This window comes from Pristiophorus japonicus, chromosome 17 (genome assembly GCF_044704955.1).
Source record: "Pristiophorus japonicus isolate sPriJap1 chromosome 17, sPriJap1.hap1, whole genome shotgun sequence".
Lineage (NCBI taxonomy): Eukaryota > Metazoa > Chordata > Chondrichthyes > Pristiophoridae > Pristiophorus > Pristiophorus japonicus.
The window spans coordinates 113,871,873-113,896,142 of NC_091993.1; the positions used below are offsets into that span (position 1 = coordinate 113,871,873).

The window sequence follows — 24,270 nt, forward strand, 5'->3', positions numbered from 1 at the left end:
TTCAGGTTAAGCACTCTGTAAATATTACACTTGAGTGTCTTTCAAAGCATTAATGCCTCTCAAGACAGAGATGATGTCAGTAGCTTAGCTCATGTGGTTTACGACATTATCTCAACCTCGGTCACAATATTCTGCTTAGTAGTGGAGTGGTGCGTCCAGTCAATGAATTATCATTGCCAAAAAGCACATAAAAACCATTAACTGTTGTACAAAAACACAACATGCTGCATAACACAACCTGGTTAGCTTTAAACAAGGTAATCGGGAGAGCTGTAATGAGTTTTGGAATGAAGGCATGTAAAAATTCAGTTAATCCTCACATCACCATTGTACCATTATTTTACCTAACTTTAGGGAATAAATTGTGTTCACTATTGGTCACCCAACAAGCAAAAAGCATCTAATTCTTTTAATCATTTAAAAAAAAAAATTATTGAACAGATTCAACAGTAGATACAAATGTAGAGATTTTCAAATACATAACTGAACCAAACTTTGGAATCGGACACAGTACTAGCAGTCCTCTGGTACCTCACATAAGCGAGCATTCATGTGTAAATTTGCCAGGCTATCACATGGATCGTTGCAGTCAGAGCTTGCCCTCTGCAGAAGGCCACACACAAGTAGCTCCAGCAGCAGTCAATCGACCGCGATCAGAAATGGGAACACTAGCTTCCTTTGTATTTTAACTGATCCGGCAAAGATTTTAAAGCACAAGCCCAAATGTGAATCTCTAACCTTCCTGGGCTGCAAGGCTCACGAAGTGTATTTAGCTAATAAACCATCATAAAAAAACTTGCTGAGGCCAAATCCACCTATCAGTCCGAACCCAGAGCAAAGCCATTTATTTTCCCATTGTGTTTGAGATCTGTGCAGTCGTACAGGAAGACATTAAGGGTTATTTTGTTCTAACAATGCTGGAAATACTCAGAATCCGTGGAGAAAGAAAAGACTTGCATTTATATAGTGCCTTGCATGTCCACTGGACGTCTCAAAACATTTTACAGCCAATTAAGTACTTTTTGAAGTGTAGTCACTGTTGTAAGATAGGAAATGCAGCAGCCAATATGTGCACAGCAAGCTCCCACAAACAGCAATGAGATAATGACCAGATAATCTGTTTTTTTTTTTAAATGTTGAGGGATAAATATTGGCCAGGACACTGGTGATAACTCCTCTGCTCTTCTTCGAAATAAGGGTAATGAGATCCTTTACATTCACCCGAGAACGCAGACGGTGCCTTGGTTTAACGCCTCATCTGAATGACGGCACCTCCGACAGTGCAGCACTCCACTGGGGATGTCAGCCTAGATTTTTGTGCTCAAGTCTCTGGAGTGGGACTTGAACCCACAACCTTCTGACTCAGAGGTGAGCGCGCTACCCGCTGAGCCACAGCTGACACTGTGCGGAGAGAGAAACGGAGTAAACGTTTCATGTCGGTGACCTTTCAGCAGAACGTTTCTCTCTCCGCAGATACCACCCGACCGGCTGAATATTTTAAGCGTTTTCAGTTTCTATTTCAGATTTCCAGCATCTGTAGTATTCTGCTTTAGTTCAAGGGTTATTTTGTTGTTGGGAGCAAGAGATTTATTCACTATTTGCACCTTCCTCTACTGCTTATTGCTTCCATATTACACACGAACCACAGCCAGGCAGGAAGTCTGAATTAACCAATGACTCATGCCACTTTCAAATTGGCCACTGGATATGCACGAGAACAGTAAGCTCTAAGTGGAGAAAGAGCATCCGGGAGGGTGCTGAGCACCTCGAGTCTCGTCGCCGAGAGCATGCAGAAACCAAGCGCAGGCAGCGGAAGGAGCGTGCGGCAAACCAGATTCCCCACCCACCCTTCCCTTCAACCATTGTCTGCCCCACCTGTGACAGAGACTGTAATTCTCGTATTGGACTGTACAGTCACCTGAGAACTCACTTTTAGAGTGGAAGCAAGTCTTCCTCGATTTCGAGGGACTGCCTATGATGATCGTCCCTGCATCCTTGTGAGCAAATGGCTGCTGCTCACCACTCCTTTCCAGTGGTACAGCTGAAATGGTGGAAGCAGTGGGTGCAAATTTGTGTCAGCGGATTTCATATCACGCTGTACTTGTTTTAAAGTAAAGTAAACGATGCTGCTCCAAAAATTCCCCCATTATACAAGGAAGTCAGTACGAGGAGAGCAAAGGAGGTTGGGAGGGGGATTTTAATAAAGCACAGAAAATTTCACAGACCAATTCAGGGCAGTGACAATGGCGTTTAGAAGAACGAGAGGTGATCTTATTGAAACATAAGATTCTGAGGGGGCTTGACATGGTAGATGCAGAGAGGATGTTTCCCCTCGTGAAGAAATCTAGAACTAGGAGACATAGTTTCAGAGAGCCCAATTTTGGCCACGACTTGCTCCAATTTTTTTGGAGTAAGTTGGTTTTTCTGGCCCAAGTTAAAAAACGCCATTTTCCCCAATAAACTTGCTCCAGAGTAACTCAGTTAGGTCCGATTTTTTTTTTTTTTTTAAATTGAGGTTTTTTTTCCCCAAAAAGGGGGCGTTCCCAGCCACTTACGCCAGTTTTGGCCATTTATGCCACTTTGGCCAGCTAAAACTTGCTCCAAATCGACTTAAGTCAGCGTATGTGGCCAGCTCTGAAAAACATTGCGGGCAGTTAAGAATTTGGCGCAGGTTAGTACATTTAAAGCACCAAGACTTACAAAGCACAAAAATAACCATTCAATAATAAAAAGTACAAGGAAGCTGAGAGGACTTGCACCAAGACTGACAAAGCACAAAACAAACCACAAAAAGTAATAAGCAATCAATCAATAACAAATAAAAAAAATAGAAGTCCTACCTTTATGCCAGAAACAAGTTTTATTTTAAATCCCCTCCCCCATCAAAACACTCTTTCTCCCCCTCCCCCCCCCAATCAAAACTCTCCTCCTCCCCCCCCCCCCCCCCCGCCCCAATCAAAACTCTCCTCACTAAACAAAGCATAACCATTAATAAATAAAAAATAAAACTCAAGTCCTACCTCGGCCCGGGAAGTCAGCGGGCCGGCCGGCCTGTGTGGGAGGCCACTCGGCCTGGGATAGGGGCTGCGAGCATCGGGTCCTGCTCACAGCTCACAGGACACGCTGGGAGAGCGAGGAGCACACGCGCAGACTTCACGCCACACTGGGACACCAGAGACTCGGCAGTGCGGGCACGATGGGGCCACTTTTTTCCGGCGCCGTTTCCAGCGCGCAAAGGGTAAGTGCGCCGAAAAAAAGGGTTGGGGAAAATTGGGCCCAGAAGAAGGGGTCGCCCATTTAAGACGAAGATGAGGAGGAATTTCGTCTCAGAAGGTCGTGAATCTTTGGAATTCTCTACCCCAGAGAGCTGTGGAGGCTGGGTCATTGAATATATTAAAGGCGGGGAGATAGGCAGATTTTTGAACTACATGGGGAGTCAAGGGTTATGGGGAGCGGGCAGGGAAGTGGAGTTGAGGCCAAGATCAGATCAGCCATGATCTTATTGAATGGTGGAACAGGCTCGAGGGGCCAAATGGCCAACTCCTGCTCCTATTTCCTATGTTCTTATGTGACACCCAGATGTTGAGGCAGTAGCGATAGAACCATCTCTTTTGACTCCACATTCCACTCTTTTAAAAAAAAAGTATTCCAAACACATTTCATATTGAAAATGTATTCTTACTGCGATTCAATCTAAGAAGGAGGTTTAGAATTTTTTTTTAAAATAAAACATATAAAATACAAAGTCCATATATGGCTTGACGTAGATTTTCGAAATCAAAGCAGATTATCTTATTCCTGACACGGGGGCCTGTTGCTGTTTTCGAATCTTATTGAACAGCTCCATATATTGAACAGCCGTGTCTGTTGGTGCATAAATCCCGTCGTGTTTTGCCGAGAATACGGATGGGATCCCAGGTGTGTGGCTTCCCATGAAGCTTTGCATGAATTCCATCATGAGATTCCAACAGTCGTTTGACACAATGCAAGGACAGTACTCCACCTAGAATTAGGAAAAACACATACAATATTTTACCCTCTTACATAGACCCCATTTAACTGCAAATTATACCGACAGTATGGGTTCTTGATCTTGGATCTTGGTCAGGTCATCACTAGGAGGTGCTAAGTGAAGACCAAAATAGAAACATAGAAAATAGGTGCAGGAGTAGGCCATTCGAGCCTGCACCCCCATTCAATGAGTTCATGGCTGAACATGCAACTTCAGTACCCCATTCCTGCTTTCTCGCCATACCCCTTGATCCCCCTGGTAGTAAGGACTTCATCTAACTCCTTTTTGAATATATTTAGTGAATCGGCCTCAACAACTTTCTGTGATAGAGAATTCCACAGGTTCACCACTCTCTGGGTGAAGAAGTTTCTCCTCATCTCGGTCCTAAATGGCTTACCCCTTATCCTTAGACTGTGACCCCTGGTTCTGGACTTCCCCAACATTGGGAACATTCTTCCTGCATCTAACCTGTCTAAACCCGTCAGAATTTTAAACGTTTCTATGAGGTCCCCTCTCATTCTTCTGAACTCCAGTGAACTCAAGCCCAATACAAAATATAACATCTCAGTGAAATAAGAGAAAAAAAGAGAGATTAGGGATATCAATTTAGCTCCCTCTTCAAACTAAAGGGTCAGAGACACGCTGAATGTTATCGCAGACCACCCAGTCTCATTTTGGTAACTACAACATTATCAAGAAAACTACAAAGGATGAAAGCTTTTTTAATATCATTTCCATCCCTCCCAACCCCCTCCCGCCCTCATTACATGCCATCTAGGAACATAGGAACAGGAGTAGGCCATTCAGCTCCTCATTCAATGAGATTATAGCTGATCTGCGACCTAACTCGTTTGGCTCATATCCCTTAATACCTTTGCTTAACAGAAAGCTATCAATCTCGGATTTAAAATTAACAGGTGATCAATTATCATTTGTGGAAGAGTGTTCCAAACTTATACCACACTAAGTTCTCTCCTGAAAGCCTGGCTCTAATGTTTAGACTATGCCTCCAGTCCGAGAACCTCCAACCAGTGGAAATAGTTTATCTCTATCTACCCTATCTGTTCCACTTAATATCTTGAAAACTTCGATCAGATCACCCCTTAACCTTCGAAATTCTAGGGAGTACAACCCTGATTTGTGTACTCTCTCCTCGTAACTTAACCCTTAGCGTCCAGGTATCATTCTGGTAAACCGACGCGGCACTCCCTCCAAGGCCAATATATCCTTCCTAAGGTAGGTTAACCAGAACTGCTCACAGTGCTCCAGGTGTGGTCTAACCAGGGTTTTGTACAGCTGCAGCATAATAATATCTACCCCCTTTGTATTCTCGTCCTCTGGAATATAAAGGCCAGCATTCCATTAGCCTTTTTGATTATTTTCCGTACCGGTTCTGCATGTGTATCACGTTTCCCACTGCACCTGCGATGCTAAATCCATCTAAAAATCAGGAAAACCAAAACAAGCTCCACAATCCAAGTGTCTTGCTTAGCTAGGCTGTGTGATTTTTAGATGCGACAATCACCACTCAAAAAAGATGAATTCCAAAATTAGGAACAAGCTTGACAAGACCCGAACACGACGTAATCGCCATACTGCAGTTTCCGTAGCTACTTTCTGTTTGGCCCAAGGAGCAATTCATCTTTGCTCATCAATGGGTGGCACTGACATCTGTGAAGCGATGAAGCTCGGGCTAACGTTACCCTACCTTCCTTTAGGTGTATACAATTATGAAGGGCCTAGATAGAGTGGATAGGAAGGACTATTTCCCTTCGCAGAGGGGTCAAGAACCAGGGGGACACAGATTTAAAGTAATTGGTAGAAGGATTCGAGGGAAGTTGAGGAGAACTTCTCTCACCCAGAGGGTGGTGGGGGTCTGGAACTCGCTGCCTGAAAGGGTGGTAGAGGCAGAAACCCTCACCACATTTAAAAAGTACTTGGATGTGCACTTAAAAGTGCCATAACTTACAGGGCTACGGACCAAGAACTGGAAAGTGGGATTCGGCTGGATAGCTCTTTCTCGGCCGTCACAGACACGATGGGCTGAATGGCCTCCTGTGCCGTAAATTTGTGATTCCTCTTTCCACACATGCTGCCTAAGCTGCTTTGTGTTTCCAGTATTTCCCATTTGTAATGATACATGGAACATGCTCATGGAAGAAATCAATGGGAACATTTGCTAGCACTCAACTCTACTAGTCCGTAGAATTATTTATATATATATATATTTTTTAAACTAGCTTCATACAGTCTCTTGGAATCTTAATGGATAAAAGTTTACTGTTTTATTTCACTGAGATATGAATATTTACAGGGCTGTTCACTGCTCTGTACTGAACGAGCCAGTCACAATTGGACTCGTGGATTAATTGGCCTCAGAGCTTTGGGTTTGGAAAGGGCAAAAATACCCAAAGCACACCGGGGTTCTCCTTTCTGATCACGATCGGAGAAAGTCACGGGCGTGGGCGAGGAGAGGACAAACAAGCTTCATTGCCCAGACTCACAGATTAAGGATGGCCACTTAGACAAACTGCCGGTGGGGTCAGCAATGTCCACGTGAAAATAACCCGAGAGGGAGAGAAAACCTGGGGCGATCACTCAGGAATTTTCAAAGCCAGAGCTTGAAACTTTTGGCTTGGAGACCACAATTCAAAATCAAATTCTTATCTGTGGTTAAGCATCCGGGTTTCCCCGAGAAAGAAGGATTTGCCAGTCGAGGCCGGGGAGAACTGCACATCGCCTACCATTTGTTTTGACATTCACAGCTTATAAGAACAGAAGAATTAGGAGGAGGAGGAGCGGCGAGTAATCGTGGAGCGACGCGATCGGGGCCCTGGAGAGGCGCGAGTTCGGGGCCCAGAAGAGGAGAGGACCCAGGGGCAGCACGGGCCAGCCCAAACTGCGATATGTGTGCGCAATAGGTCCGTGCAGTCGAGCTGGTCTCCAGTCGTCTTGGGTAACCCTTGCCTCTGGACCAAGACCTAGCTCTGTCAAGCCCGTGTGGTGGATGCTGTGCAACGGCCACCACATGTTAAAAAAATCCACGCACAGGCGTCTTCCACCTTTCAACATGTAGTTCAGGACTACATTGAAACACCTGTGAACTCATCCCTTTTTGGCGTGGAAGCAAGTCATCCTCGATACGAGGGACCGCCTGTAATGATGACGACATTTCACAGCTTTCATTATACCAACCCACTTGACATGGAAAGATAGACTGGATTTTGGAGAGAAAGGGAGCATTTTTGTTTTTCCTTCATTACCCCAGAAGTGTAAATTTAAAATAAATGGTATGCCCTTAAATAAGTGCCACAAAAACGTAAGAGGATTGAAGATCCAAGGATCCACAGCTGAAATCAAGGCTAAATAATGAACGTACCTCAACAGATATGCCACGTACACTGGGTCCCATGGTGACTGTCCCGACCTTTACCAGGAAGTCAGCGTACTGGTAGCGAGGTCCTCGGCTTTCTATCTTGTTGCTCTTTGCATTCTGGAAAAACCCCTTCAGTTTGATCATCAGCGTGTCAAAGTTTGTGTCCGCAACCAGGCAGGGACCATTTTCGAAAAGCGCAAAGCAGCTGAGGGGATATTCCGTGTTGTGCATGACGTACATGAACTTAGCTGGCTGCCCTGATGAAAAAGAGGATGGATCTCATTAGAGCTAATGAGCACAAGGCTCGTGAAGAGATTTGTACTTCCAGCCCCACAAGAGGTCACGTTCAGTTCAGGCTGGGTGCTACAGCTATCTAACAAAGATGCTGTAAATTACCCAACACACACAGTATTTAGATTTCTAACTTCGCTCAGCAGGAGATTTACATCAGTTATTAATTGACCAACTTCCCCCACCTCCACCCCCCCCAACTTTCCTCTTTTGAAGGCGCTCATTCATGTTGGCTTAAAATTCCATGGACATTGATCACCTGCTGGCACTTCAACCCAGTAGTCGTTCTTCACAAGTGCAGCTCGGCAGCAAGAGCTGGTAGGCTATTCAACCATGGAAGATACCACACCGCAGCACAACCCTGTCCTCACTCTTCAATTGTCAACAGGAGTCAATGGATAGCAAACGGAAATCAGAATTCTGGTTGTGCAGCCGTGGCTCAGTGGGTTGCACTCTCGCCTGACACTCTTTTGTATGAGACATTAAACCGAGGCCCCCTCTGCTTTCTCAGGCGAACGTAAAAGATCCCACAGCACTATTGTGAATAAGAGCAGGGACGTCCTCCCTGGTCTCCTGGCCAATATTTATCCAACAATCAACATCACTAAAACAGATCACATTGCTGTTTGTGGGAGCTTGCTGTGCATAAATTGGCTGCCACATTTCCTGCATTGCAACAGTGACTACACTTCAAAAGTACTTCATTGGCTGTAAAGCACTTTGGGACATCCCGAGGTTGTGAAAGGCGCTATATAAAGGCAAGTTATTTCTTTTTTTCTACATCTACACACATCCTTCAATATCTCACAAACAGTTAATCTGAGCATAGAGAGTGATAAATTTTTGGATATTAACTGAATCAAGGGACAAAACACTGGTTAGGCCACAACTGGAGTACTGCGTGCAGTTCTGGTCACCGCATTACGGGAAGGACGTGATTGCACTGGAGGGGGTACAGAGGAGATTTACGAGGATGTTGCCGGGAGTGGAGAATCTAAGCTATGAGGACAGATTCGATAGGCTGGATGTGTTTTCATTGGGACAAAGGAGACTTCATTGAGACAAAGGAGACTTCATTGAGGTGTGTAAAATTATCAGGGGCCTAGATATAGTGGATAGAAAGGACCTATTTCCCATAGCAGAGGGGTCAGCAACCAGGGGCCATAACTTTAAAGTAATTGGTAGAAGGTTGAGAGGGGATTTGAGGGGAAATTTCTTCACGCAGTTGTAGGGGTCTGGAACTCACTGCCTGAAAGGGTGGTAGAGGCAGAAACCCTTACCACATTTAAAAAGTACTTGGATGTGCACTTGAAGTGCCGTAACCTGCAGGGATACAGACCTAGAGCTGGAAAGTGAGATTAGGCTGGATAGCCTCTTGCTGGCCGGCATAGACGCCGATGGGCCGAAATGGCCTCCTTCCGTGCTGTAAATTTCTATGAATGTATGATTCTATGATCTGGAGATAGTGCAGGAAAGGGGAGTTGAGGCAGAACATTGGCCATGATATTGAATGGCAGAGCAGGCTCGAAGGGCTGACTGGCCTACTATTTCTTATGTTCTAATATTCTTACAGACAGTGAGTGCAGCAATTCATCGGTCGGGGAATCATAACATAAGAACATAAGAATTAGGAACAGGAGTAGGCCATCAAGCCCCTCGAGCCTGCTCCGCCATTCAACAAGATCATTGCTGATGTGGCCGTGGACTCAGCTCCACTTACCCGCCCGCGCCCCATAACCCTTAATTCCATTATTGGTTAAAAATCTATCTATCTGTGACTTGAATACATTCAATGAGCTAGCCTCAACTGCTTCCTTGGGCAGAGAATTCCACAGATTCACAACCCTCTGGGAGAAGAAATTCCTTCTCAACTCGGTTTTAAATTGGCTCCCCCGTATTTTGAGGCTGTGCCCCCTAGTTCTAGTCTCCCTGAGCTCTCTGCCTCTATCTTGTCTATCACTTTCATTATTTTAAATGTTTCTATAAGATCACCCCTCATCCTTCTGAACTCCAACGAGTAAAGACCCAGTCTACTCAATCTATCATCATAAGGTAAAAAAAAGTTTTTCCTCATGTCACCTTTGGTTCTTTTGCCAATCACCTTAAATCTGTGTCCTCTGGTTCTCGACCCTTCTGCCAATGAGCTAAATCATAGCTGAACATCATATAGCCTGCATTGATGTACACTTGCACACACTTTCCAGCAGGGCAATGATGGGAGTGGGGATTGGGGTTTGGGGTGTTGGAGTCAATGGTAATGCCCCTATTAGGAACAGGAGTAGGCCACTCAGCCCTTCAAGCCTGTTTAGCCACTCAATTAGATCATGGCTGATCTTTATCTGAACTCTATTTTCCCGCCTTGGTTCTGTAATCCTTAATACCCTTGCCCAACAAAAATCGATCAATCTCAGTTTTGAAATTTTCAATTGACTCAATAGCTTTTGGGGGCGAGTTTTCCAGAATTCCACGACCCTTCGTGTGAAGAAGTGCTTCCTTACATCACCCCTAAACAGCCTAGCTCTAATTTTAGAGTTATGCCCCACCCCCCCTGCTCTTGATTCCCCCACCAAAGGAAATAGTTTCTCTTTATCTACCCCATTTAGCTCCTTCAATCATCTTAAACATCTCGATTAGATCATCTTCAATACTCGAGGGAATACAAGCCTAGTCTGTGCAGCCTGTCCTCAGAATTTAAACCATTCAGCTGTGTTGCACCCCCTTCCAAGGCCAATATATCCTCCCTGCCCAGAACTAAACGCAGTATTCTAAATGGTGTCTAACCATTTGCTTTATATAACTGTAATGCAACCTCCATCCCATTGTATTTCAGCCCCTTGAGTTAAAGGCCAACATTCCACTAGTCTTTTTCATTATTTTTATTGCTAGCCTAACAGAGATCAGCTACCCAAAGACAAACCAGAGGATTGAGATTTGGTTCAATTGAATTTTTATACAACAACTTGTATTTATACAGCGCCTTAAATACCCCAAGGCGCTTTACAGGAGTATGATGAGACAAAAAAATATGATTCCAAGCCACACAAGAAGAAATTAGGGCAGGTGACCAAAAGCTTGGTCAAAGAGGTAGGTTTTAAGGAGCATCTTAAAGGAGGAAAGAGAGATAGAGAGGCAGAGATGTTTAGGCAGGGAATTCCAGAGCTTAGGGCCCAGGCAACAGAAGGCACGGCCACCAATGGTTGAGCGATTATAGTCAGGGATGCACAAGAGGGCAGAATTAGAGGAGCGCAGACATCTCGGGGATTGTGGGGCTGGAGGAGATTACAGAGGTAGGGAGGTGCGAAGCCATGAAGAGATTTGAAAACGAGGATCAGAATTTTGAAATCGAGGCGTTGCTTAACCGAAAGCCAATGTAGGTCAGCGAGCACAGGGGTGACGGGTGAGCAGGACTTGGTGAGAGTTAGGACACGGGCAGCCGAGTTTTGGATCACCTCTAGCTTATGTCGGGTAGAATATGGGAGGCCAGCCAGATCTATACAGAGAGAACTAAAGTTCCTGGGTCTGCACCATGGTGTAAAAGAAACTGCAGTTCAATTATTGGGTTTTATAGGAAGACAGTAAAATGAAGACATGTAAAATTGAATTAATTAATGTTGGAAGAGTTACAGCTGGAGATTTTTCTTTCTTTCACACTTATCAGTTTCAGGTTGTGTAAGATTTTATTTATTTATTTATTTATTTATTTGAGGGTGATCTATCCTCTTTCAGGTCATGCAGCCACTGTGTAGGAGGTGACTGGCGATGGGGGCAGGGGCAGGGGTCGGGGGGACAAGCTTTCACAGCTGTAAGACAATCTGATTTCAGATCTGCATTAATGTGCCACCTCACTGCAGGTAACAGAAAGGAAAAGGAGGCATGGTGGAGTTACTGAGGTTAAAGAGGAAATTAATGCAATAGTAAGGAAGGACATTAGCTTGGATGATGTGGAATCGGTATGCATGGAGCTACGGAATACCAAAGGGTAGAAAACGCTAGTGGGAGTTGTGTACAGACCACCAAAAAGTCGTAGTGAGGTTGGGGACAGCATCAAACAAGAAATTAGGGATGCGTGCAATAAAGGTACAGCAGTTATCATGGGCGACTTTAATCTACTTATTGATTGGGCTAACCAAACTGGTAGCAATGCGGTGGAGGAGGATTTCCTGGAGTGTATTAGGGATGGTTTTCTAGACCAATATGTCGAGGAACCAACTAGAGGGCTGGTCATCCTAGACTGGGTGATGTGTAATGAGAAAGGACTAATTAGCAATCTTGTTGTGCGAAGCCCCTTGGGGAAGAGTGACCATAATATGGTAGAATTCTTTATTAAGATGGAGAGTGACACAGTTAATTCAGAGACTAGGGTCCTGAACTTAAGGAAAGGTAACTTCGATGGTATGAGACGTGAATTGGCTAGAATAGACTGGCGAATGATACTTAAAGGGTTGACGGTGGATAGGCAATGGCAAACATTTAAAGATCACATGGATGAACTTCAACAATTGTACATCCCTGTCTGGAGTAAAAACAAAATGGGGAAGGTGGCTTAATCGTGGCCAACAAGGGAAATTAAGGATAGTGTTAAATCCAAGGAAGAGGCATATAAATTGGCCAGAAAAAGCAGCAAACCTGAGGACTGGGAAAATTTTATAATACAGCAGAGGAGGACAAAGGGTTTAATTAGGAGGGAGAAAATAGAGAGAGAGGAAGCTTGCTGGGAACATAAAAACTGACTGCAAAAGCTTCTATAGATATGTGAAGAGTAAAAGATTAGTGAAAACAAACGTAGGTCCCTTGCAGTCAGATTCAGGTGAATTTATAATGGGGACAAAGAAATGGCAGACCAGTTAAACAAATACTTTAGTTCTGTCTTCACGAAGGTAGACACAAATAACCTTCCGGAAATACTAGGGGACTAAGGGTCTAGTGAGGAGGAGGAACTGAAGCATATCCTTATTAGACGGGAAATTGATGGGATTGAAGGCCGATAAATCCCCGGGGCCTGATAGTCTGCATCCCAGAGTACTTAAAGAAGTGACTCTAGAAATAGTGGATGCATTGGTGATCATTTTTCAATAGCCTATCGACTCTGGATCAGTTCCTATGGACTGGAGGGTAGCTAATGTAACACCACTTTTTAAGAAAGGAGAGAGAGAGAAAATGGGTAATTATAGACCGGTTAGCCTGATATCAGTGGTGGGGAAAATGTTGGAATCAATTATTAAAGATGAAATAACAGCGCATTTGGAAAGCAGTGACGGGATTGGTCCAAATCAGCATGGATTTATGAAAGAGAAATCTTGCTTGAAAAATCTTCTAGAATTTTTTGAGGATGTAACTGGTAGAGTGGACAAGGGAGAACCAGTGGATGTGGTGTATTTGGACTTTCAAAAGGCTTTTGACAAGGTCCCACACAAGAGATTGTTGTGAAAAATTAAAGCATATGGTAATGGGGGTAATGTACTGATGTGGATAGAGAACTGGTTGGCAGACAGGAAGCAGAGAGTCGGGATAAACTGGTCCTTTTCAGAATGGCAGGCAGTGACTAGTGGGGTGCCTCAGGGCTCAGTGCTGGGACCCCAGCTATTTACAATATACATTAATGATTTAGATGAAGGAATTGAGTGTAATATCTCCAAGTTTGCAGATGACAGTAAGCTGGGTGGCGGTGTGAGCTGTGAGGAGGACGCTAAGAGGCTGCAGGGTGACTTGGACAGGTTAGGTGAGTGGGCAAATGCATGGCAGATGCAGTATAATGTGAATAAATGTGAAGTTATCCATTTTGGTGGCAAAAACATGAAGGCAGAATATTATCTGAATGGCGGCAGATTAGGAAAAGGGGAGGTGCAACGAGACCTGGGTGTCGTGGTACATCAATCATTGAAAGTTGGCATGCAGGTACAGCAGGCGGTAAAGAAGGCAAATGGTATGTTGGACTTCATAGCTAGAGGATTTGAGTATAGGAGTAGGAAAGTCTTACTGCAGTTGTATAGTGCCTTGGTGAGGCCTCACCTGGAATATTGCGTTCAGTTTTGGTCTCCTAACCTTAGGAAGGACGTTCTTGCTATTGAGGGAGTGCAGTGAAGGTTCACCAGACTGATTCCCGGGATGGCTGGACTGTCATATGAGGAGAGACTGGATCGACTGGGCCTGTATTCACTGGAGTTTAGAAGGAGGAGAGGGGATCTCATAGAAACATATAAAATTCTGATGGGGCTGGACAGATTAGATGCAGGAAAAATGTTCCCGATGTTGGAGAAGTCCAGAATCAGGGGACATCGTCTAAGAATAAGGGGTAAGCCATTTAGGACTGAGATGAGGAGAAACTTCTTCACTCACCGAGTTGTTAAACTGTGGAATTCCCTGCCACAGAGAGTTATTGAGGCCAGTTCGTTAGATATATTCAAGAGGGAGTTAGATATAGCCCTTACAGCTAAAGGGATCAAGAGGTATGGAGGGAAAGCAGGAAAGGGATACTGAGGTGAATAATCAGCCATGATCTTATTGAATGGTGGTGCAGGCTCGAATGGCCTGCTCCTGCACCTATTTTCTATGTTTCTATGACTGCTTGGCGTCCATTTACTGCTTCCTGTCAGCAAGAAGGTTAAGATTGAAAATTCAGTAGCTCGAGAGGAAACCTGTATCCCACCACATACTCTTCATCAGGGAGAGAGAATTGAATGCTTAAAAAGTTGTAATGAACAATTCGATGCGCTGCCACCAACGACTCGATTTGAACTTCAATTCGCTAACATATTTTCAGGCGAGTCTTGGTAATTCTAGCTCATCAACTATTTTTGACAGTGAGATTCCTCGTCTTCTTTCTACATTACTGACTCACTGGGTCCCAAGCCCCCCCAAAAAGTCAGAGAAGCCAAACCATAACTTTGGCAGGCAATGGGTTATGATCTTCATGCTGTATTGTGTAAAGCAGTTTGTCAAAACTGGACACAAGCTCCTTCGATGGCAGTGAATGGGCTAGAATCAATGTTGGTGCTTCTGAGCTGGGGCTGGGGTAGGGGGGGGAAATCCAGCTAAGGTTCCGGCTCCCGATCACATCTACTTTGCACTGGGACCAGTACTGCAAGTTGAAAATTGTTCTCTTTTCACCCTCCCTTACTCTCCTGAAAGCAATGGCTTTCCACAGTTGGCAATTTTACTCTGGGACCTGAACAAGTAGCCATTGTTCATATTCATGCCTGGATAGTGAATGCCAGTGGGCTATTCAAATACAGAAGCAGCACAACCAAGCCAAACTCTGTCTTCGCCTGACACCCACACAAGTGCCTTTCCAGCAGGCGTCACGGGTTAGCAATAAGGAGTGGGGCACTGTGTTGTTTCGCATCCTCCCTGTCACCAGGGCACTAAGGTCAAGGGTAATGCCCCAGTACAGATCAACTAACTTTGCAGAGGCTGGAGGCAAAGCTGGGACCTTTGCTGGCTTGTGTTTCAACTACTTACACCTTGAACCACTGTGGGAACTCTGTTAAATGATTCTTAGGAATCGCTCCACTTATTATAAAATACAAAAATTACATATTTCAAAAAAGGGTTACCTATTTTGTACATCAAGTTTCAAAGAGTGAAATACAGAATTGTACATATTTATCTGTTTCTATTTTAAGTTTGTGAAAGAATGCTCGCAAACGGATATGAAGACGGACATGTGCAACAGGACAGGACTCCTGAATCTGCAATGTTTGTGATGGTTACCTGGGATTGTCACAGTCGGTCCGGCATGATAGGTCTCACAGTCCACACAGAACGTTCCCTGTTTAACAGCACCCAAAATTTCCAGTTTCTTTGTGAGCATCTCCACCGCTTGCTGGACGCTCTTCCCCTCGACCGCTGGAATCTGGGAAACACTGCGAAGGAGAATCAGCAGATTAACAAATCTCAGCATTAATTCAAGCATTGTATTTTGGAGGGAGTTGTGAATTTTGTATTTCCTTTCTATTTTCTCACTTTGCCGCCCCCCCCACCCCTTCTCTGGAAGATTCTGATTGGGGTACAGGTGCATAGTCTGGCACCTGGCGCAAAGGGCCAATTTCCCCCACCTGTTGGCAGGCTATTCAACCATAGGGTGCATCATAGCCTTGCCAGATCGGTTTAAATCAAAGATCACATTTTTCTGATCGGCTCAGATAAGGAAGCTAACTGTTCCAATTCCCGATATACAGAACAAGAAAGATTCTACAGAAAAGCAACCAATTCAAACGCTGCAATTAATAACATTGCTTAATTTTTTCAAGTGGTCCCACTAACCTTCTGGACCCAATGTAGCCATTCAAATAACATCTACCCACAGACCGACAGCTCGTCAAGACAGACACCACAACCAACTGAAGAACAGACATTTTCCACTTTCAGCTCACAACCTTCACCTTGATTAGCATAAAGCTCACAAAACATTAAACTCCTGCAGTTCAACCAACATTCATATACTCTTACCAAATCGTTTCTTCACTACCGAAAGTATTGAAGTTAGAAATCAAGACTGGTTGAATGGTGGGAGTACCTATACGCTACACTCAAGAGCGATGGGACAGAAAGTCCTTCCAATTTCTCACACTACCAACTTACCAACCTGCGTTGTGTTGGGGAAACATCCACTGGAGTTACCAGGGGTGAGGGGAGAGAAAATATGTAGGTCTTCACCTCCAGACCATTCCTGCACATCTCCCAATAGCAACCCCGGCGATCCAGATAGAACCTACCGCCCCCAATCACAACACCCAGCTCGATATTAAACGTTCCCAGGGCTTCTATCAGAACTACCCGACCCAGAGGTCCATCCCAAGTCTGACTGCCCGTGTCCTAACTCGCACCAAGTCCCGCTCACCCATCACCCCTACGCACGCTGACCGACATTGGCTCCCGGTTAAGCAACGCCTTGATTTCAAAATTCTCATCCTTGTTTTCAAATCCCTCCATGGCCCTGCTCCTCCCTAACTCCTCCAACCCCCGCCCTCCCCCATCCCAAAAAGATCTCTGCGCTCTTCTAACTCTGCCCTCTTGAGCATCCCTGATTATAATCGCTCAACCACTGGTGGCCATGCCTTCTGTTGCCTAGGCCCCAAGCTCTGGAGATCCCTGCCTAAACTTCTCTGCCTCTTTTTCCTGCTTCAAGACGCTCCTTAAAACATACCTCTTGGACTAAGCTTTTGGTCACCTGTGCTAATTTCTACTTATGTGGCTCAGTGTCAAATTTTGTGTCTCATAATACTCCTGTGAAGCGCCTTGGGACATTTCACTACGTTCAAGGCACTATATAAATACAAGTTGTTGTTGTTGATCACTGTGAGAAGAATGCAAGAGGAGGAGTTACATTGACTGTGGAGACAATTTTTGAACTATTAGTCGATTTTATAATTTACCAGTTTTGCTTGAGCTGAAGTGACAGACACATCAGTGTTCTTAAAAGAAAACTGCCCTTGAGAATGCTCTGCATTTATTGCCCATCCAGAGTGGTGCTTTCTTGCTTCATAGTGGCTGCTAGGCCACTTCAACAACAACTGTACCGTAGCGCCTTTAACACAGTAAAACATCCCACGACCATTCACATTCGCATTATAAAAAAAAATGATACCGAGTCACATAGGGCAGGTGACCAAAATCTTGCTCAAAGAGGTAGGTTTTAAGGAGTGTCTTAAAAGGAGGAAAGAGGGGTAGCAAGGCAGAGCTTAGGCAACAGAAGGCACGGCCACCAACGGTTGAGCGATTATAATCAGGGATGCTCAAGAGGGCAGAATTAGAGGAGCGCAGATATCGCGGGTAATTGCGGGGCTGGAGGAGATTAGAGAGGGGAGGAGCGAGGCCATGGAGGGATTTGAAAACAAGGATGAGAATTTTAAAATTGAGGCGTTATTAACAGCATCGTGTACAGTTTTGGTCTCCTAATCTGAGAAAGGACATTCTTACTATTGAGGGAGTGCAGCAAAGGTTCACCAGACTGTTTCCCGGGATGGCAGGACTGACATATGAAGAAAGACTGGATCGACTAGGCTTATATTCACTGGAATTTAGAAGAATGAGAGGGGATCTCATAGAAATATGTAAAGTTCTGACGGGATGGACAGGTTAGATGCAGGAAGAATGTTCCCGATGTTGGGGAAGTCCAGAACCAGGGGTCACAGTCTAAGGAAAAGGGGTAAGCCATTTAGGACTGAGATGAGGAGAAACTTCTTCACTCAGAGAGTTGTGAACCTGTGGAATTCTCTACCATAGAAAGTTGTTGAGGTCAGTTCGTTAGATATATTCAAAAGGGAGTTAGATGTGGCCCTTATGGCTAAAGGGATCAAGGCGTATGGAGAGAAAGCAGGAATGGGGGACTGAAGTTGCATGATCAGCCATGATCATATTGAATGGTGGTGCAGGCTCGAAGGGTCGAATGGCCTGCTCCTGCACCTATTTTCTATGTTTCTATTAATCCATTGCATCATGTGGGACAGGAGTCACACAGAGGGTGAGCAGGCTTTCTCTCCTGAAGGATGTGGGGGGGGGTTTAAAATTACAACCCTGCAGCTTTCACAGTCACTTTTGTCCCCTGCTGTCTGTCCACAAACTCGATTTCGCAATTTGTCACGGTGGGATTTGAATGCAGGACCTCTGGGTTGCCAGCCCAGTACCATAACAACCATCTTACCCAGCTCTAACAGTTATCGTACCTCTGCACTGATTTCAAAATTAGGCCTGAATCTTGCACAGCCAAACAGTACAGCCCAGTACAGTACAAGTTGCTGCCATTGCCCCGCTGCTAGGGCAGGCCCTTAGCTCCACATACACAGCAACCCTCAGCATCTCAACCTATTCGAGAAGAAAAATCACCAGATTTGTGGTCGTTGGAAGGCAGGAAATGAGGACTGTCTGATCCAATCAGATCAATTAGAGCATAGGAATACAATCTGACAGAACCAATCAGATGAGGGCGAAGCTGCAATCTGCCTGAATCAAGATATTATTTTCTCCGACTTCAAGCACTTGAGGTCAAAAACTTGGCTCGATGGTTGGTGTATTTATTCCCAAAGAAATTTATAGGCAATAACAACCGACTAAAATTCAGGTTTTAAAATCTTTTCCTTTCCCTGAAAAGCAATTTTCTCCAGCATGGCTGTTATCTTATGCGAAGGCATCACTAGCTCCAAGACTCGCTACGCTACAGTTCATGGAATCATAGAATCTCAGAAATTTACTGCACGGAAGGAGGCCATTCGGCCCATCGTGTCTGCGATGGTCAAAAAAGAACTATCCAGCCTATCCCACTTTCCAGCACTCGGTCCTTAGCCCTGTCGGTTACGGCACTTTAAGTGCATATCCAAATCCTTTTTAAATGCAATGAGGGTTTCTGCCTCTACCACCCTCTCAGTGAGTTCCAAACCCCCACCCCCACCACCCTCTGGGTGAAAGAATTTCTCCTCAGTTCCCTTCTAATCCTTCTACCAATTACTTTAAATTTATACCCCCTGGTTATTGATCACTCCGCTAAGGGAAATAAGTCCTTCCTATCCATTCTACCTCGTCCCCTCATAATTTTATAATCCTTCATCGTGCCTCCCCTCTGTTCCAAAGAAAACACCTCTGTTAAGATGCGAGATGCTCCTTGGCGGGAATGCTTTAACTGGCTTTATCTGAATATTCCAGTCACTGCCCTCGCAGAATAAATCAGAAACAAACCACGGATTGGTGTTGGGGTGATCCAAAAGCAACCACATGGAGATTGCCATATTTAGGACGGTACTCGTGTACCACTAGCACGATGAGTGATGCAGACTGGTGGCAGGTTTCAGGGGCCACTTCTGTATTTTTGAAAGCGTTTAAGTTTGTCAAAGTTATTTTTAGTTTCTTTACACTATCAGAACACGAGATCAGTTTGTTACTGTGCTGTAACCGTCATGTATTCAACTTTCATTGTAACCCATGTATAAGCTGACCCAAGTTGTACACCTTGAGAACATTGACCACAAGGGGCAAACTTGTGGGAGACACTCCTAACCTGGACTTTCAGGTATAAAAGGGGAAGCTCCACCCACCATCACTTGAGGTCTTGATAATAAAGGTAACTGGTCACAGAGTGACCTTCTCTCATAATGGGCCTCGTGTGCATTTATACTGTATAGTAAGGACATATCATTGGCGAGGAGAAACTGGGATTTAAACCACACGAGCATGGCCACTTGCAGCACAGAAGAGAGGTACTGTGTTGGTGATAATTGGGACGACTTTATTGAGAGACTACAGCAAAGTTTTGTCACTAAAGAATGGTTGGGACAGGATTAGGCAGACAAATGCAGGGCTCATCTCCTGACGGTTTGTGGATCCAGAACGTACTCCCTGATGAAGGACCTCCCAGCACTAGAGAAGCCGGCGGACAAGACGTTCGAAGAGCTCAGTAAGTTGATTGGGGAACACCTTAAATCGGCGAGCAGCATGCACATGGCAAGACACCGGTTTTACACGCACCGGTGGCGAGAAGGGCAAAGCTTTGTTCCAGACTTTGTGGCAGATCTCCGCCGACTGGCGAGCCTATGTAAGTTCCCAGATACATGCAGAGCGGAGATACTGCAAGACTTTTTTTTTTTATTGAGGGCATCGATCACGCTGGGGTTTTCAGGAAACTGATTGAGACCAAAGACTTGACTTTGGAAGCGGCGGCTCTGATAGCCCAGAAATTTATCTCAGGGGAGGAAGAGACCAGAATGATGCATGACAAAAATCTTCGCTCAAATGCGGCAAACGACCAGAGAGTCAACATTGTTAACGCGGCACACAGTTCTCTAGGCAGGCAAGGGCAATTGGACATGCCCCAGCATGTAGTCGAACCCAAAGGGGGAATTCAACAGAGACAATGGCTAGCTGAACGGCGATTCATGCCATCGCAATGGACAATGTGGCCAGTAATGGGGCCATCAACACCTGTTAATGGTGCGCTTAAGGACAGTTACAGAGACAGTCAGAGATGATCGACTGGTAATGGACCTTTTGTTTCTAACAACGGGGCCTCCAGCTCATGCTGGAGGTGTGGAGGCAAACACCCAGCCAGAGGTTGCAGGTATCAGCAACATACCTGCAGAAACTGCAACGTCAGCGGTCACTTGGTGCATATGTGCAGGAAGCTTGCAGCCAGGTTGATGTACAAGGAGGACGGGCCCAATGTAAGCCCTACGAGGCCTAATGAATACTGGGGGAAAATCGCTGGAAGCTGAAGTTCAGCGGGTTCATGTGGAGCACATATACAGTTCATATACCAGGACGCCACCGATAAATATGAAAGTGCTCCTCAATTGCATCCCAGTATTAATGGAGCTTGAAACGGGGGCCAGCCAGTCCCTGATGAGTATCAAACAATTCGAAAGGTTGTGGGTGTCCAAGGCCAGGAGGCCAAAATTATTGCCAATTGATGCACAGCTGCAAACATATGCAAAGGAGATCATTCCGGTGCTAGGCAGCCCCCCAGTAGTCGTGACCCACAAAGATTCGGAGAACAGGTGGCCACTCTGGATTGTCCCGGGGGACGGTCGTGCACTACTGGGGAGGAGTTGGCTTGCTATCATGAACTGGAAATGGGGCGATGTCAATGCAATTTCTTCTGTGGAGTGAGTATCATGCTCACAGGTCCTGGACAAATTTGACTCATTATTTCAACCTGGCATTGGCATTCATGGGGACCAAGGTAGTGATTCACATAAACCCGGACGCCAGACCAGTACATCACAAGGCCAGAGCGGTGCTGTATGTGATGCGGGAAAAGATAGAATGCGAATTGGACCGCTTACTGAGGGAAGACATCATCTCGCCAGTCGAATTCAGTGACTGGGCGAGCCCGATCGTGCCGGTTCTCAAGGCAGATGGGTTGGTCAGGATATGTGGTGATTACAAAGCCACCATCAATCGAGTGTCACTCCAAGACCAGTACCCGCTACCGAGAGCGGAGGACCTCTTTGCGACGCTATCCGGTGGCAAACTCTTTTCAAAATTGGACCTGACCTCAGCTTACATGACCCAGGAGCTGGCGAGTGAGCCGAAGAAGCTGACCATCATCACGACACACAAGGGGTTGTTTGAGTATAACAGATGTCCTTTCGGGACTCGATCGGCCGCCGCGATCTTTCAGTGAAATATGGAAAGCCTCCTCAAGTCGATTCTAAGGACGGTGGCTTTTCAAGACGACATCCTCATCACGGGTCGTGATACTGAAGAACACCTCCACAGACTGGTCCGGGTAGGGCTGCAATTGAAAAAGGCGAAGTGCGTCTTCTTAGCCCAGAGGTAGAATTCCTGGGGAGGAGGGTAGCAGCAGACGGGATCAGACCTACTGCATCCAAAACGGAAGCAATCCCGAGAGCACCCAGACCCCGTAACATGATGGAGCTGCGTTCGTTCCTGGGGCTCCTGAACTATTTTGGGAACTTTCTTCCCAAATTGAGCACGCTGTTAGAGCTGCTACACGTGCTCCTACACAAAGGTCGTGATTGGGTCTGGGGGGAGCATAACAATTTGCATGCTTACAATCTGTTAATGCTATATGACCCATGTAAGAAACTTGTTTTAACGTGCGCTGCGTCGTCCTATGGGGTCGGGTGTGTGTTGCAGCATGTGAATGCCAAGGGTCAGTTACAGCCGGTAGCTTATGCCTCCAGAAGTCTGTCCCAGGCAGAAAGGGGCTACGGGATGGTGAAGCGCTAGCATGTGTATATGTAGTAAAAAAAATGCACTAGTACCTGTTTGGCAGGAAATTTGAGCTGGAGACAGATCACAAACCCCTAACGCCCCTTTTGGCCGACAAGGTCATAAATGCGAATGCATCGGTCCGCATACAGAGGTGGGCATTTACGTTAGCCGCCTATGACTACACAATTCGGCACAGATTGGGCACTGAAAACTGCGCCGATGCACTCAGCAGGCTTCCAGTAGCCACCACTGAGGGGGCAACTGAGCATGATGCCGAGATGGTTAATGGCTGTTGAAACTTTCGAAAGCGAAGGCTCACCTGTGACAGCCCGTCAGATTAAAGTCTGGACAAATAAAGACCCGCTGCTGTCTTTAGTTAAGAAATGTGTTCTGAATGGGGACTGGGCAGCCACGTACAGGGCATGCCCTGAGGAATTTAAACCGTTTCATAGGCGCAAGGATGAACTCTCGATTCAGGCCGATTGCCGACTGTGGGGAAACTGAGTAGTCATGCCCCAGATGGGCAGAGAGGTGTTTATCAAGAGAACTTCACAATGAGCACCCGGGCAGTGTCATGATGAAGGCAATTGCCAGGTCACACGTTTGGTGGCCAGGGATAGATGTAGACCTGGAACTTTGTGTTTGCAGTGCAACATGTGTGCTCAGCTAGGCAACGCACCCAGGGAAGCCCCCCTTAGCCCCTGGTCCTGGCCCACCAAGCCTTGGTCACGCATCCATGTGGACTACGCAGGTCCTTTCATTGGAAAAATGATTTTGGTTGTAGTAGACGCCTACTCCAAATGGACTGAGTGTGCCATTTTAAATTCAAACACATCCTCTGCCACGGTAGAAAGTCTACAGGCAATGTTCACTGCCCATCGTCTACCGGATGTCTTGGTCAGTGACAATGGCCCGTGCTTCACAAGCACTGAATTCCAGAACTTCACGGCAGGCAATGGAATCAACCATGTCAGAACGGCACCGTTCAAGCCAGCCTCAAACGGCCAGGCGGAACGAGCAGTGCAGATAATCAAACAGGGGATGCTCAGAATCCAAGGGGGTTCCCTACAAAGCCGCTTATCACGCTTCCCGTTGGCCAATAGATCCCGACCACACTCGCTCACAGGGGTTCCACCCGCAGAGCTGCTAATGAAAAGGACGCTCAAAACCAGGTTATCCCTTATACACCCTACTATGAAATAAATTGTTGAGAGCAGGCATCAGTCACAATGTGACTACCATGACAGGAATGCGAGGGCATGATGTATTGATGTCATTAACCCGTTTTTTGTTCTTAATTACGCAGCAGGGCCCAAATAGCTTGCAGGCACTGTGATTGCCAAAGAGGGGAATAGGGTTTTGGTAGTTAAACTTACCAATGGACAAATCTGCCACAAACACGTGGATCAAACTAAAAGGAGGTTCAGCAACCCCATAGAAGAAGCAGAGGAAGAACACGACGTAGAGTTTACTCCACCACAGGTGACCGAACACCGGAACCAAGTGGAGGAGAGCCCAGTCACTGTGGGCAGTCCAAACAGGCCTGAGGCACCGCAAACAGCAGACACTCAGGCCAGCGCCCAATAACCGGAGCCCCAACTCAGGTGCTCTACAAGGGAGCGTAAACCACTAGAGACACTTAACCTGTGATCCCAATAAGACTTTGGGAGGAGGTGATGTCATGTATTCAATTATCATTGTAACCCATGTATAAGCTGACCTAAGTTGTACACCTTGAGAACATTGACCACAAGATGAACTTGTGGGAGACACTCCTAACCTGGACTTTCAGGTATAAAAAGGGGAAGCTCCACCCACCTTCATCATTTGAGGTCTTGGTAATAAAGGTAACTGGTCACAGAGTGACCTTCTCTCAAGTATGGGCCTCGTGTGCATTTATACTGTATGATAAGGACATATCAGTAAC

At 45.7% G+C, this 24,270-nt stretch overlaps 1 protein-coding gene across 3 annotated transcripts in view; it reads right to left on the reverse strand.

The window, feature by feature from the left end:
* Positions 1-2,955: 2,955 nt before the first annotated feature.
* Positions 2,956-24,270, reverse strand: part of med20 (mediator complex subunit 20) — an 80,037-nt gene continuing 58,722 nt past the window's right edge. For all 3 annotated transcript variants that reach the window (XM_070859105.1, XM_070859106.1, XM_070859107.1), the window contains 3 exons: positions 15,390-15,541; positions 7,392-7,645; positions 2,956-4,003 (listed from right to left, as the gene is read on the reverse strand). In XM_070859105.1, the coding sequence (XP_070715206.1) occupies positions 3,788-4,003; positions 7,392-7,645; positions 15,390-15,541 (622 nt within the window). In that variant the 3' untranslated portion in view covers positions 2,956-3,787. The remainder of the gene's footprint in view (positions 4,004-7,391; positions 7,646-15,389; positions 15,542-24,270) is intronic.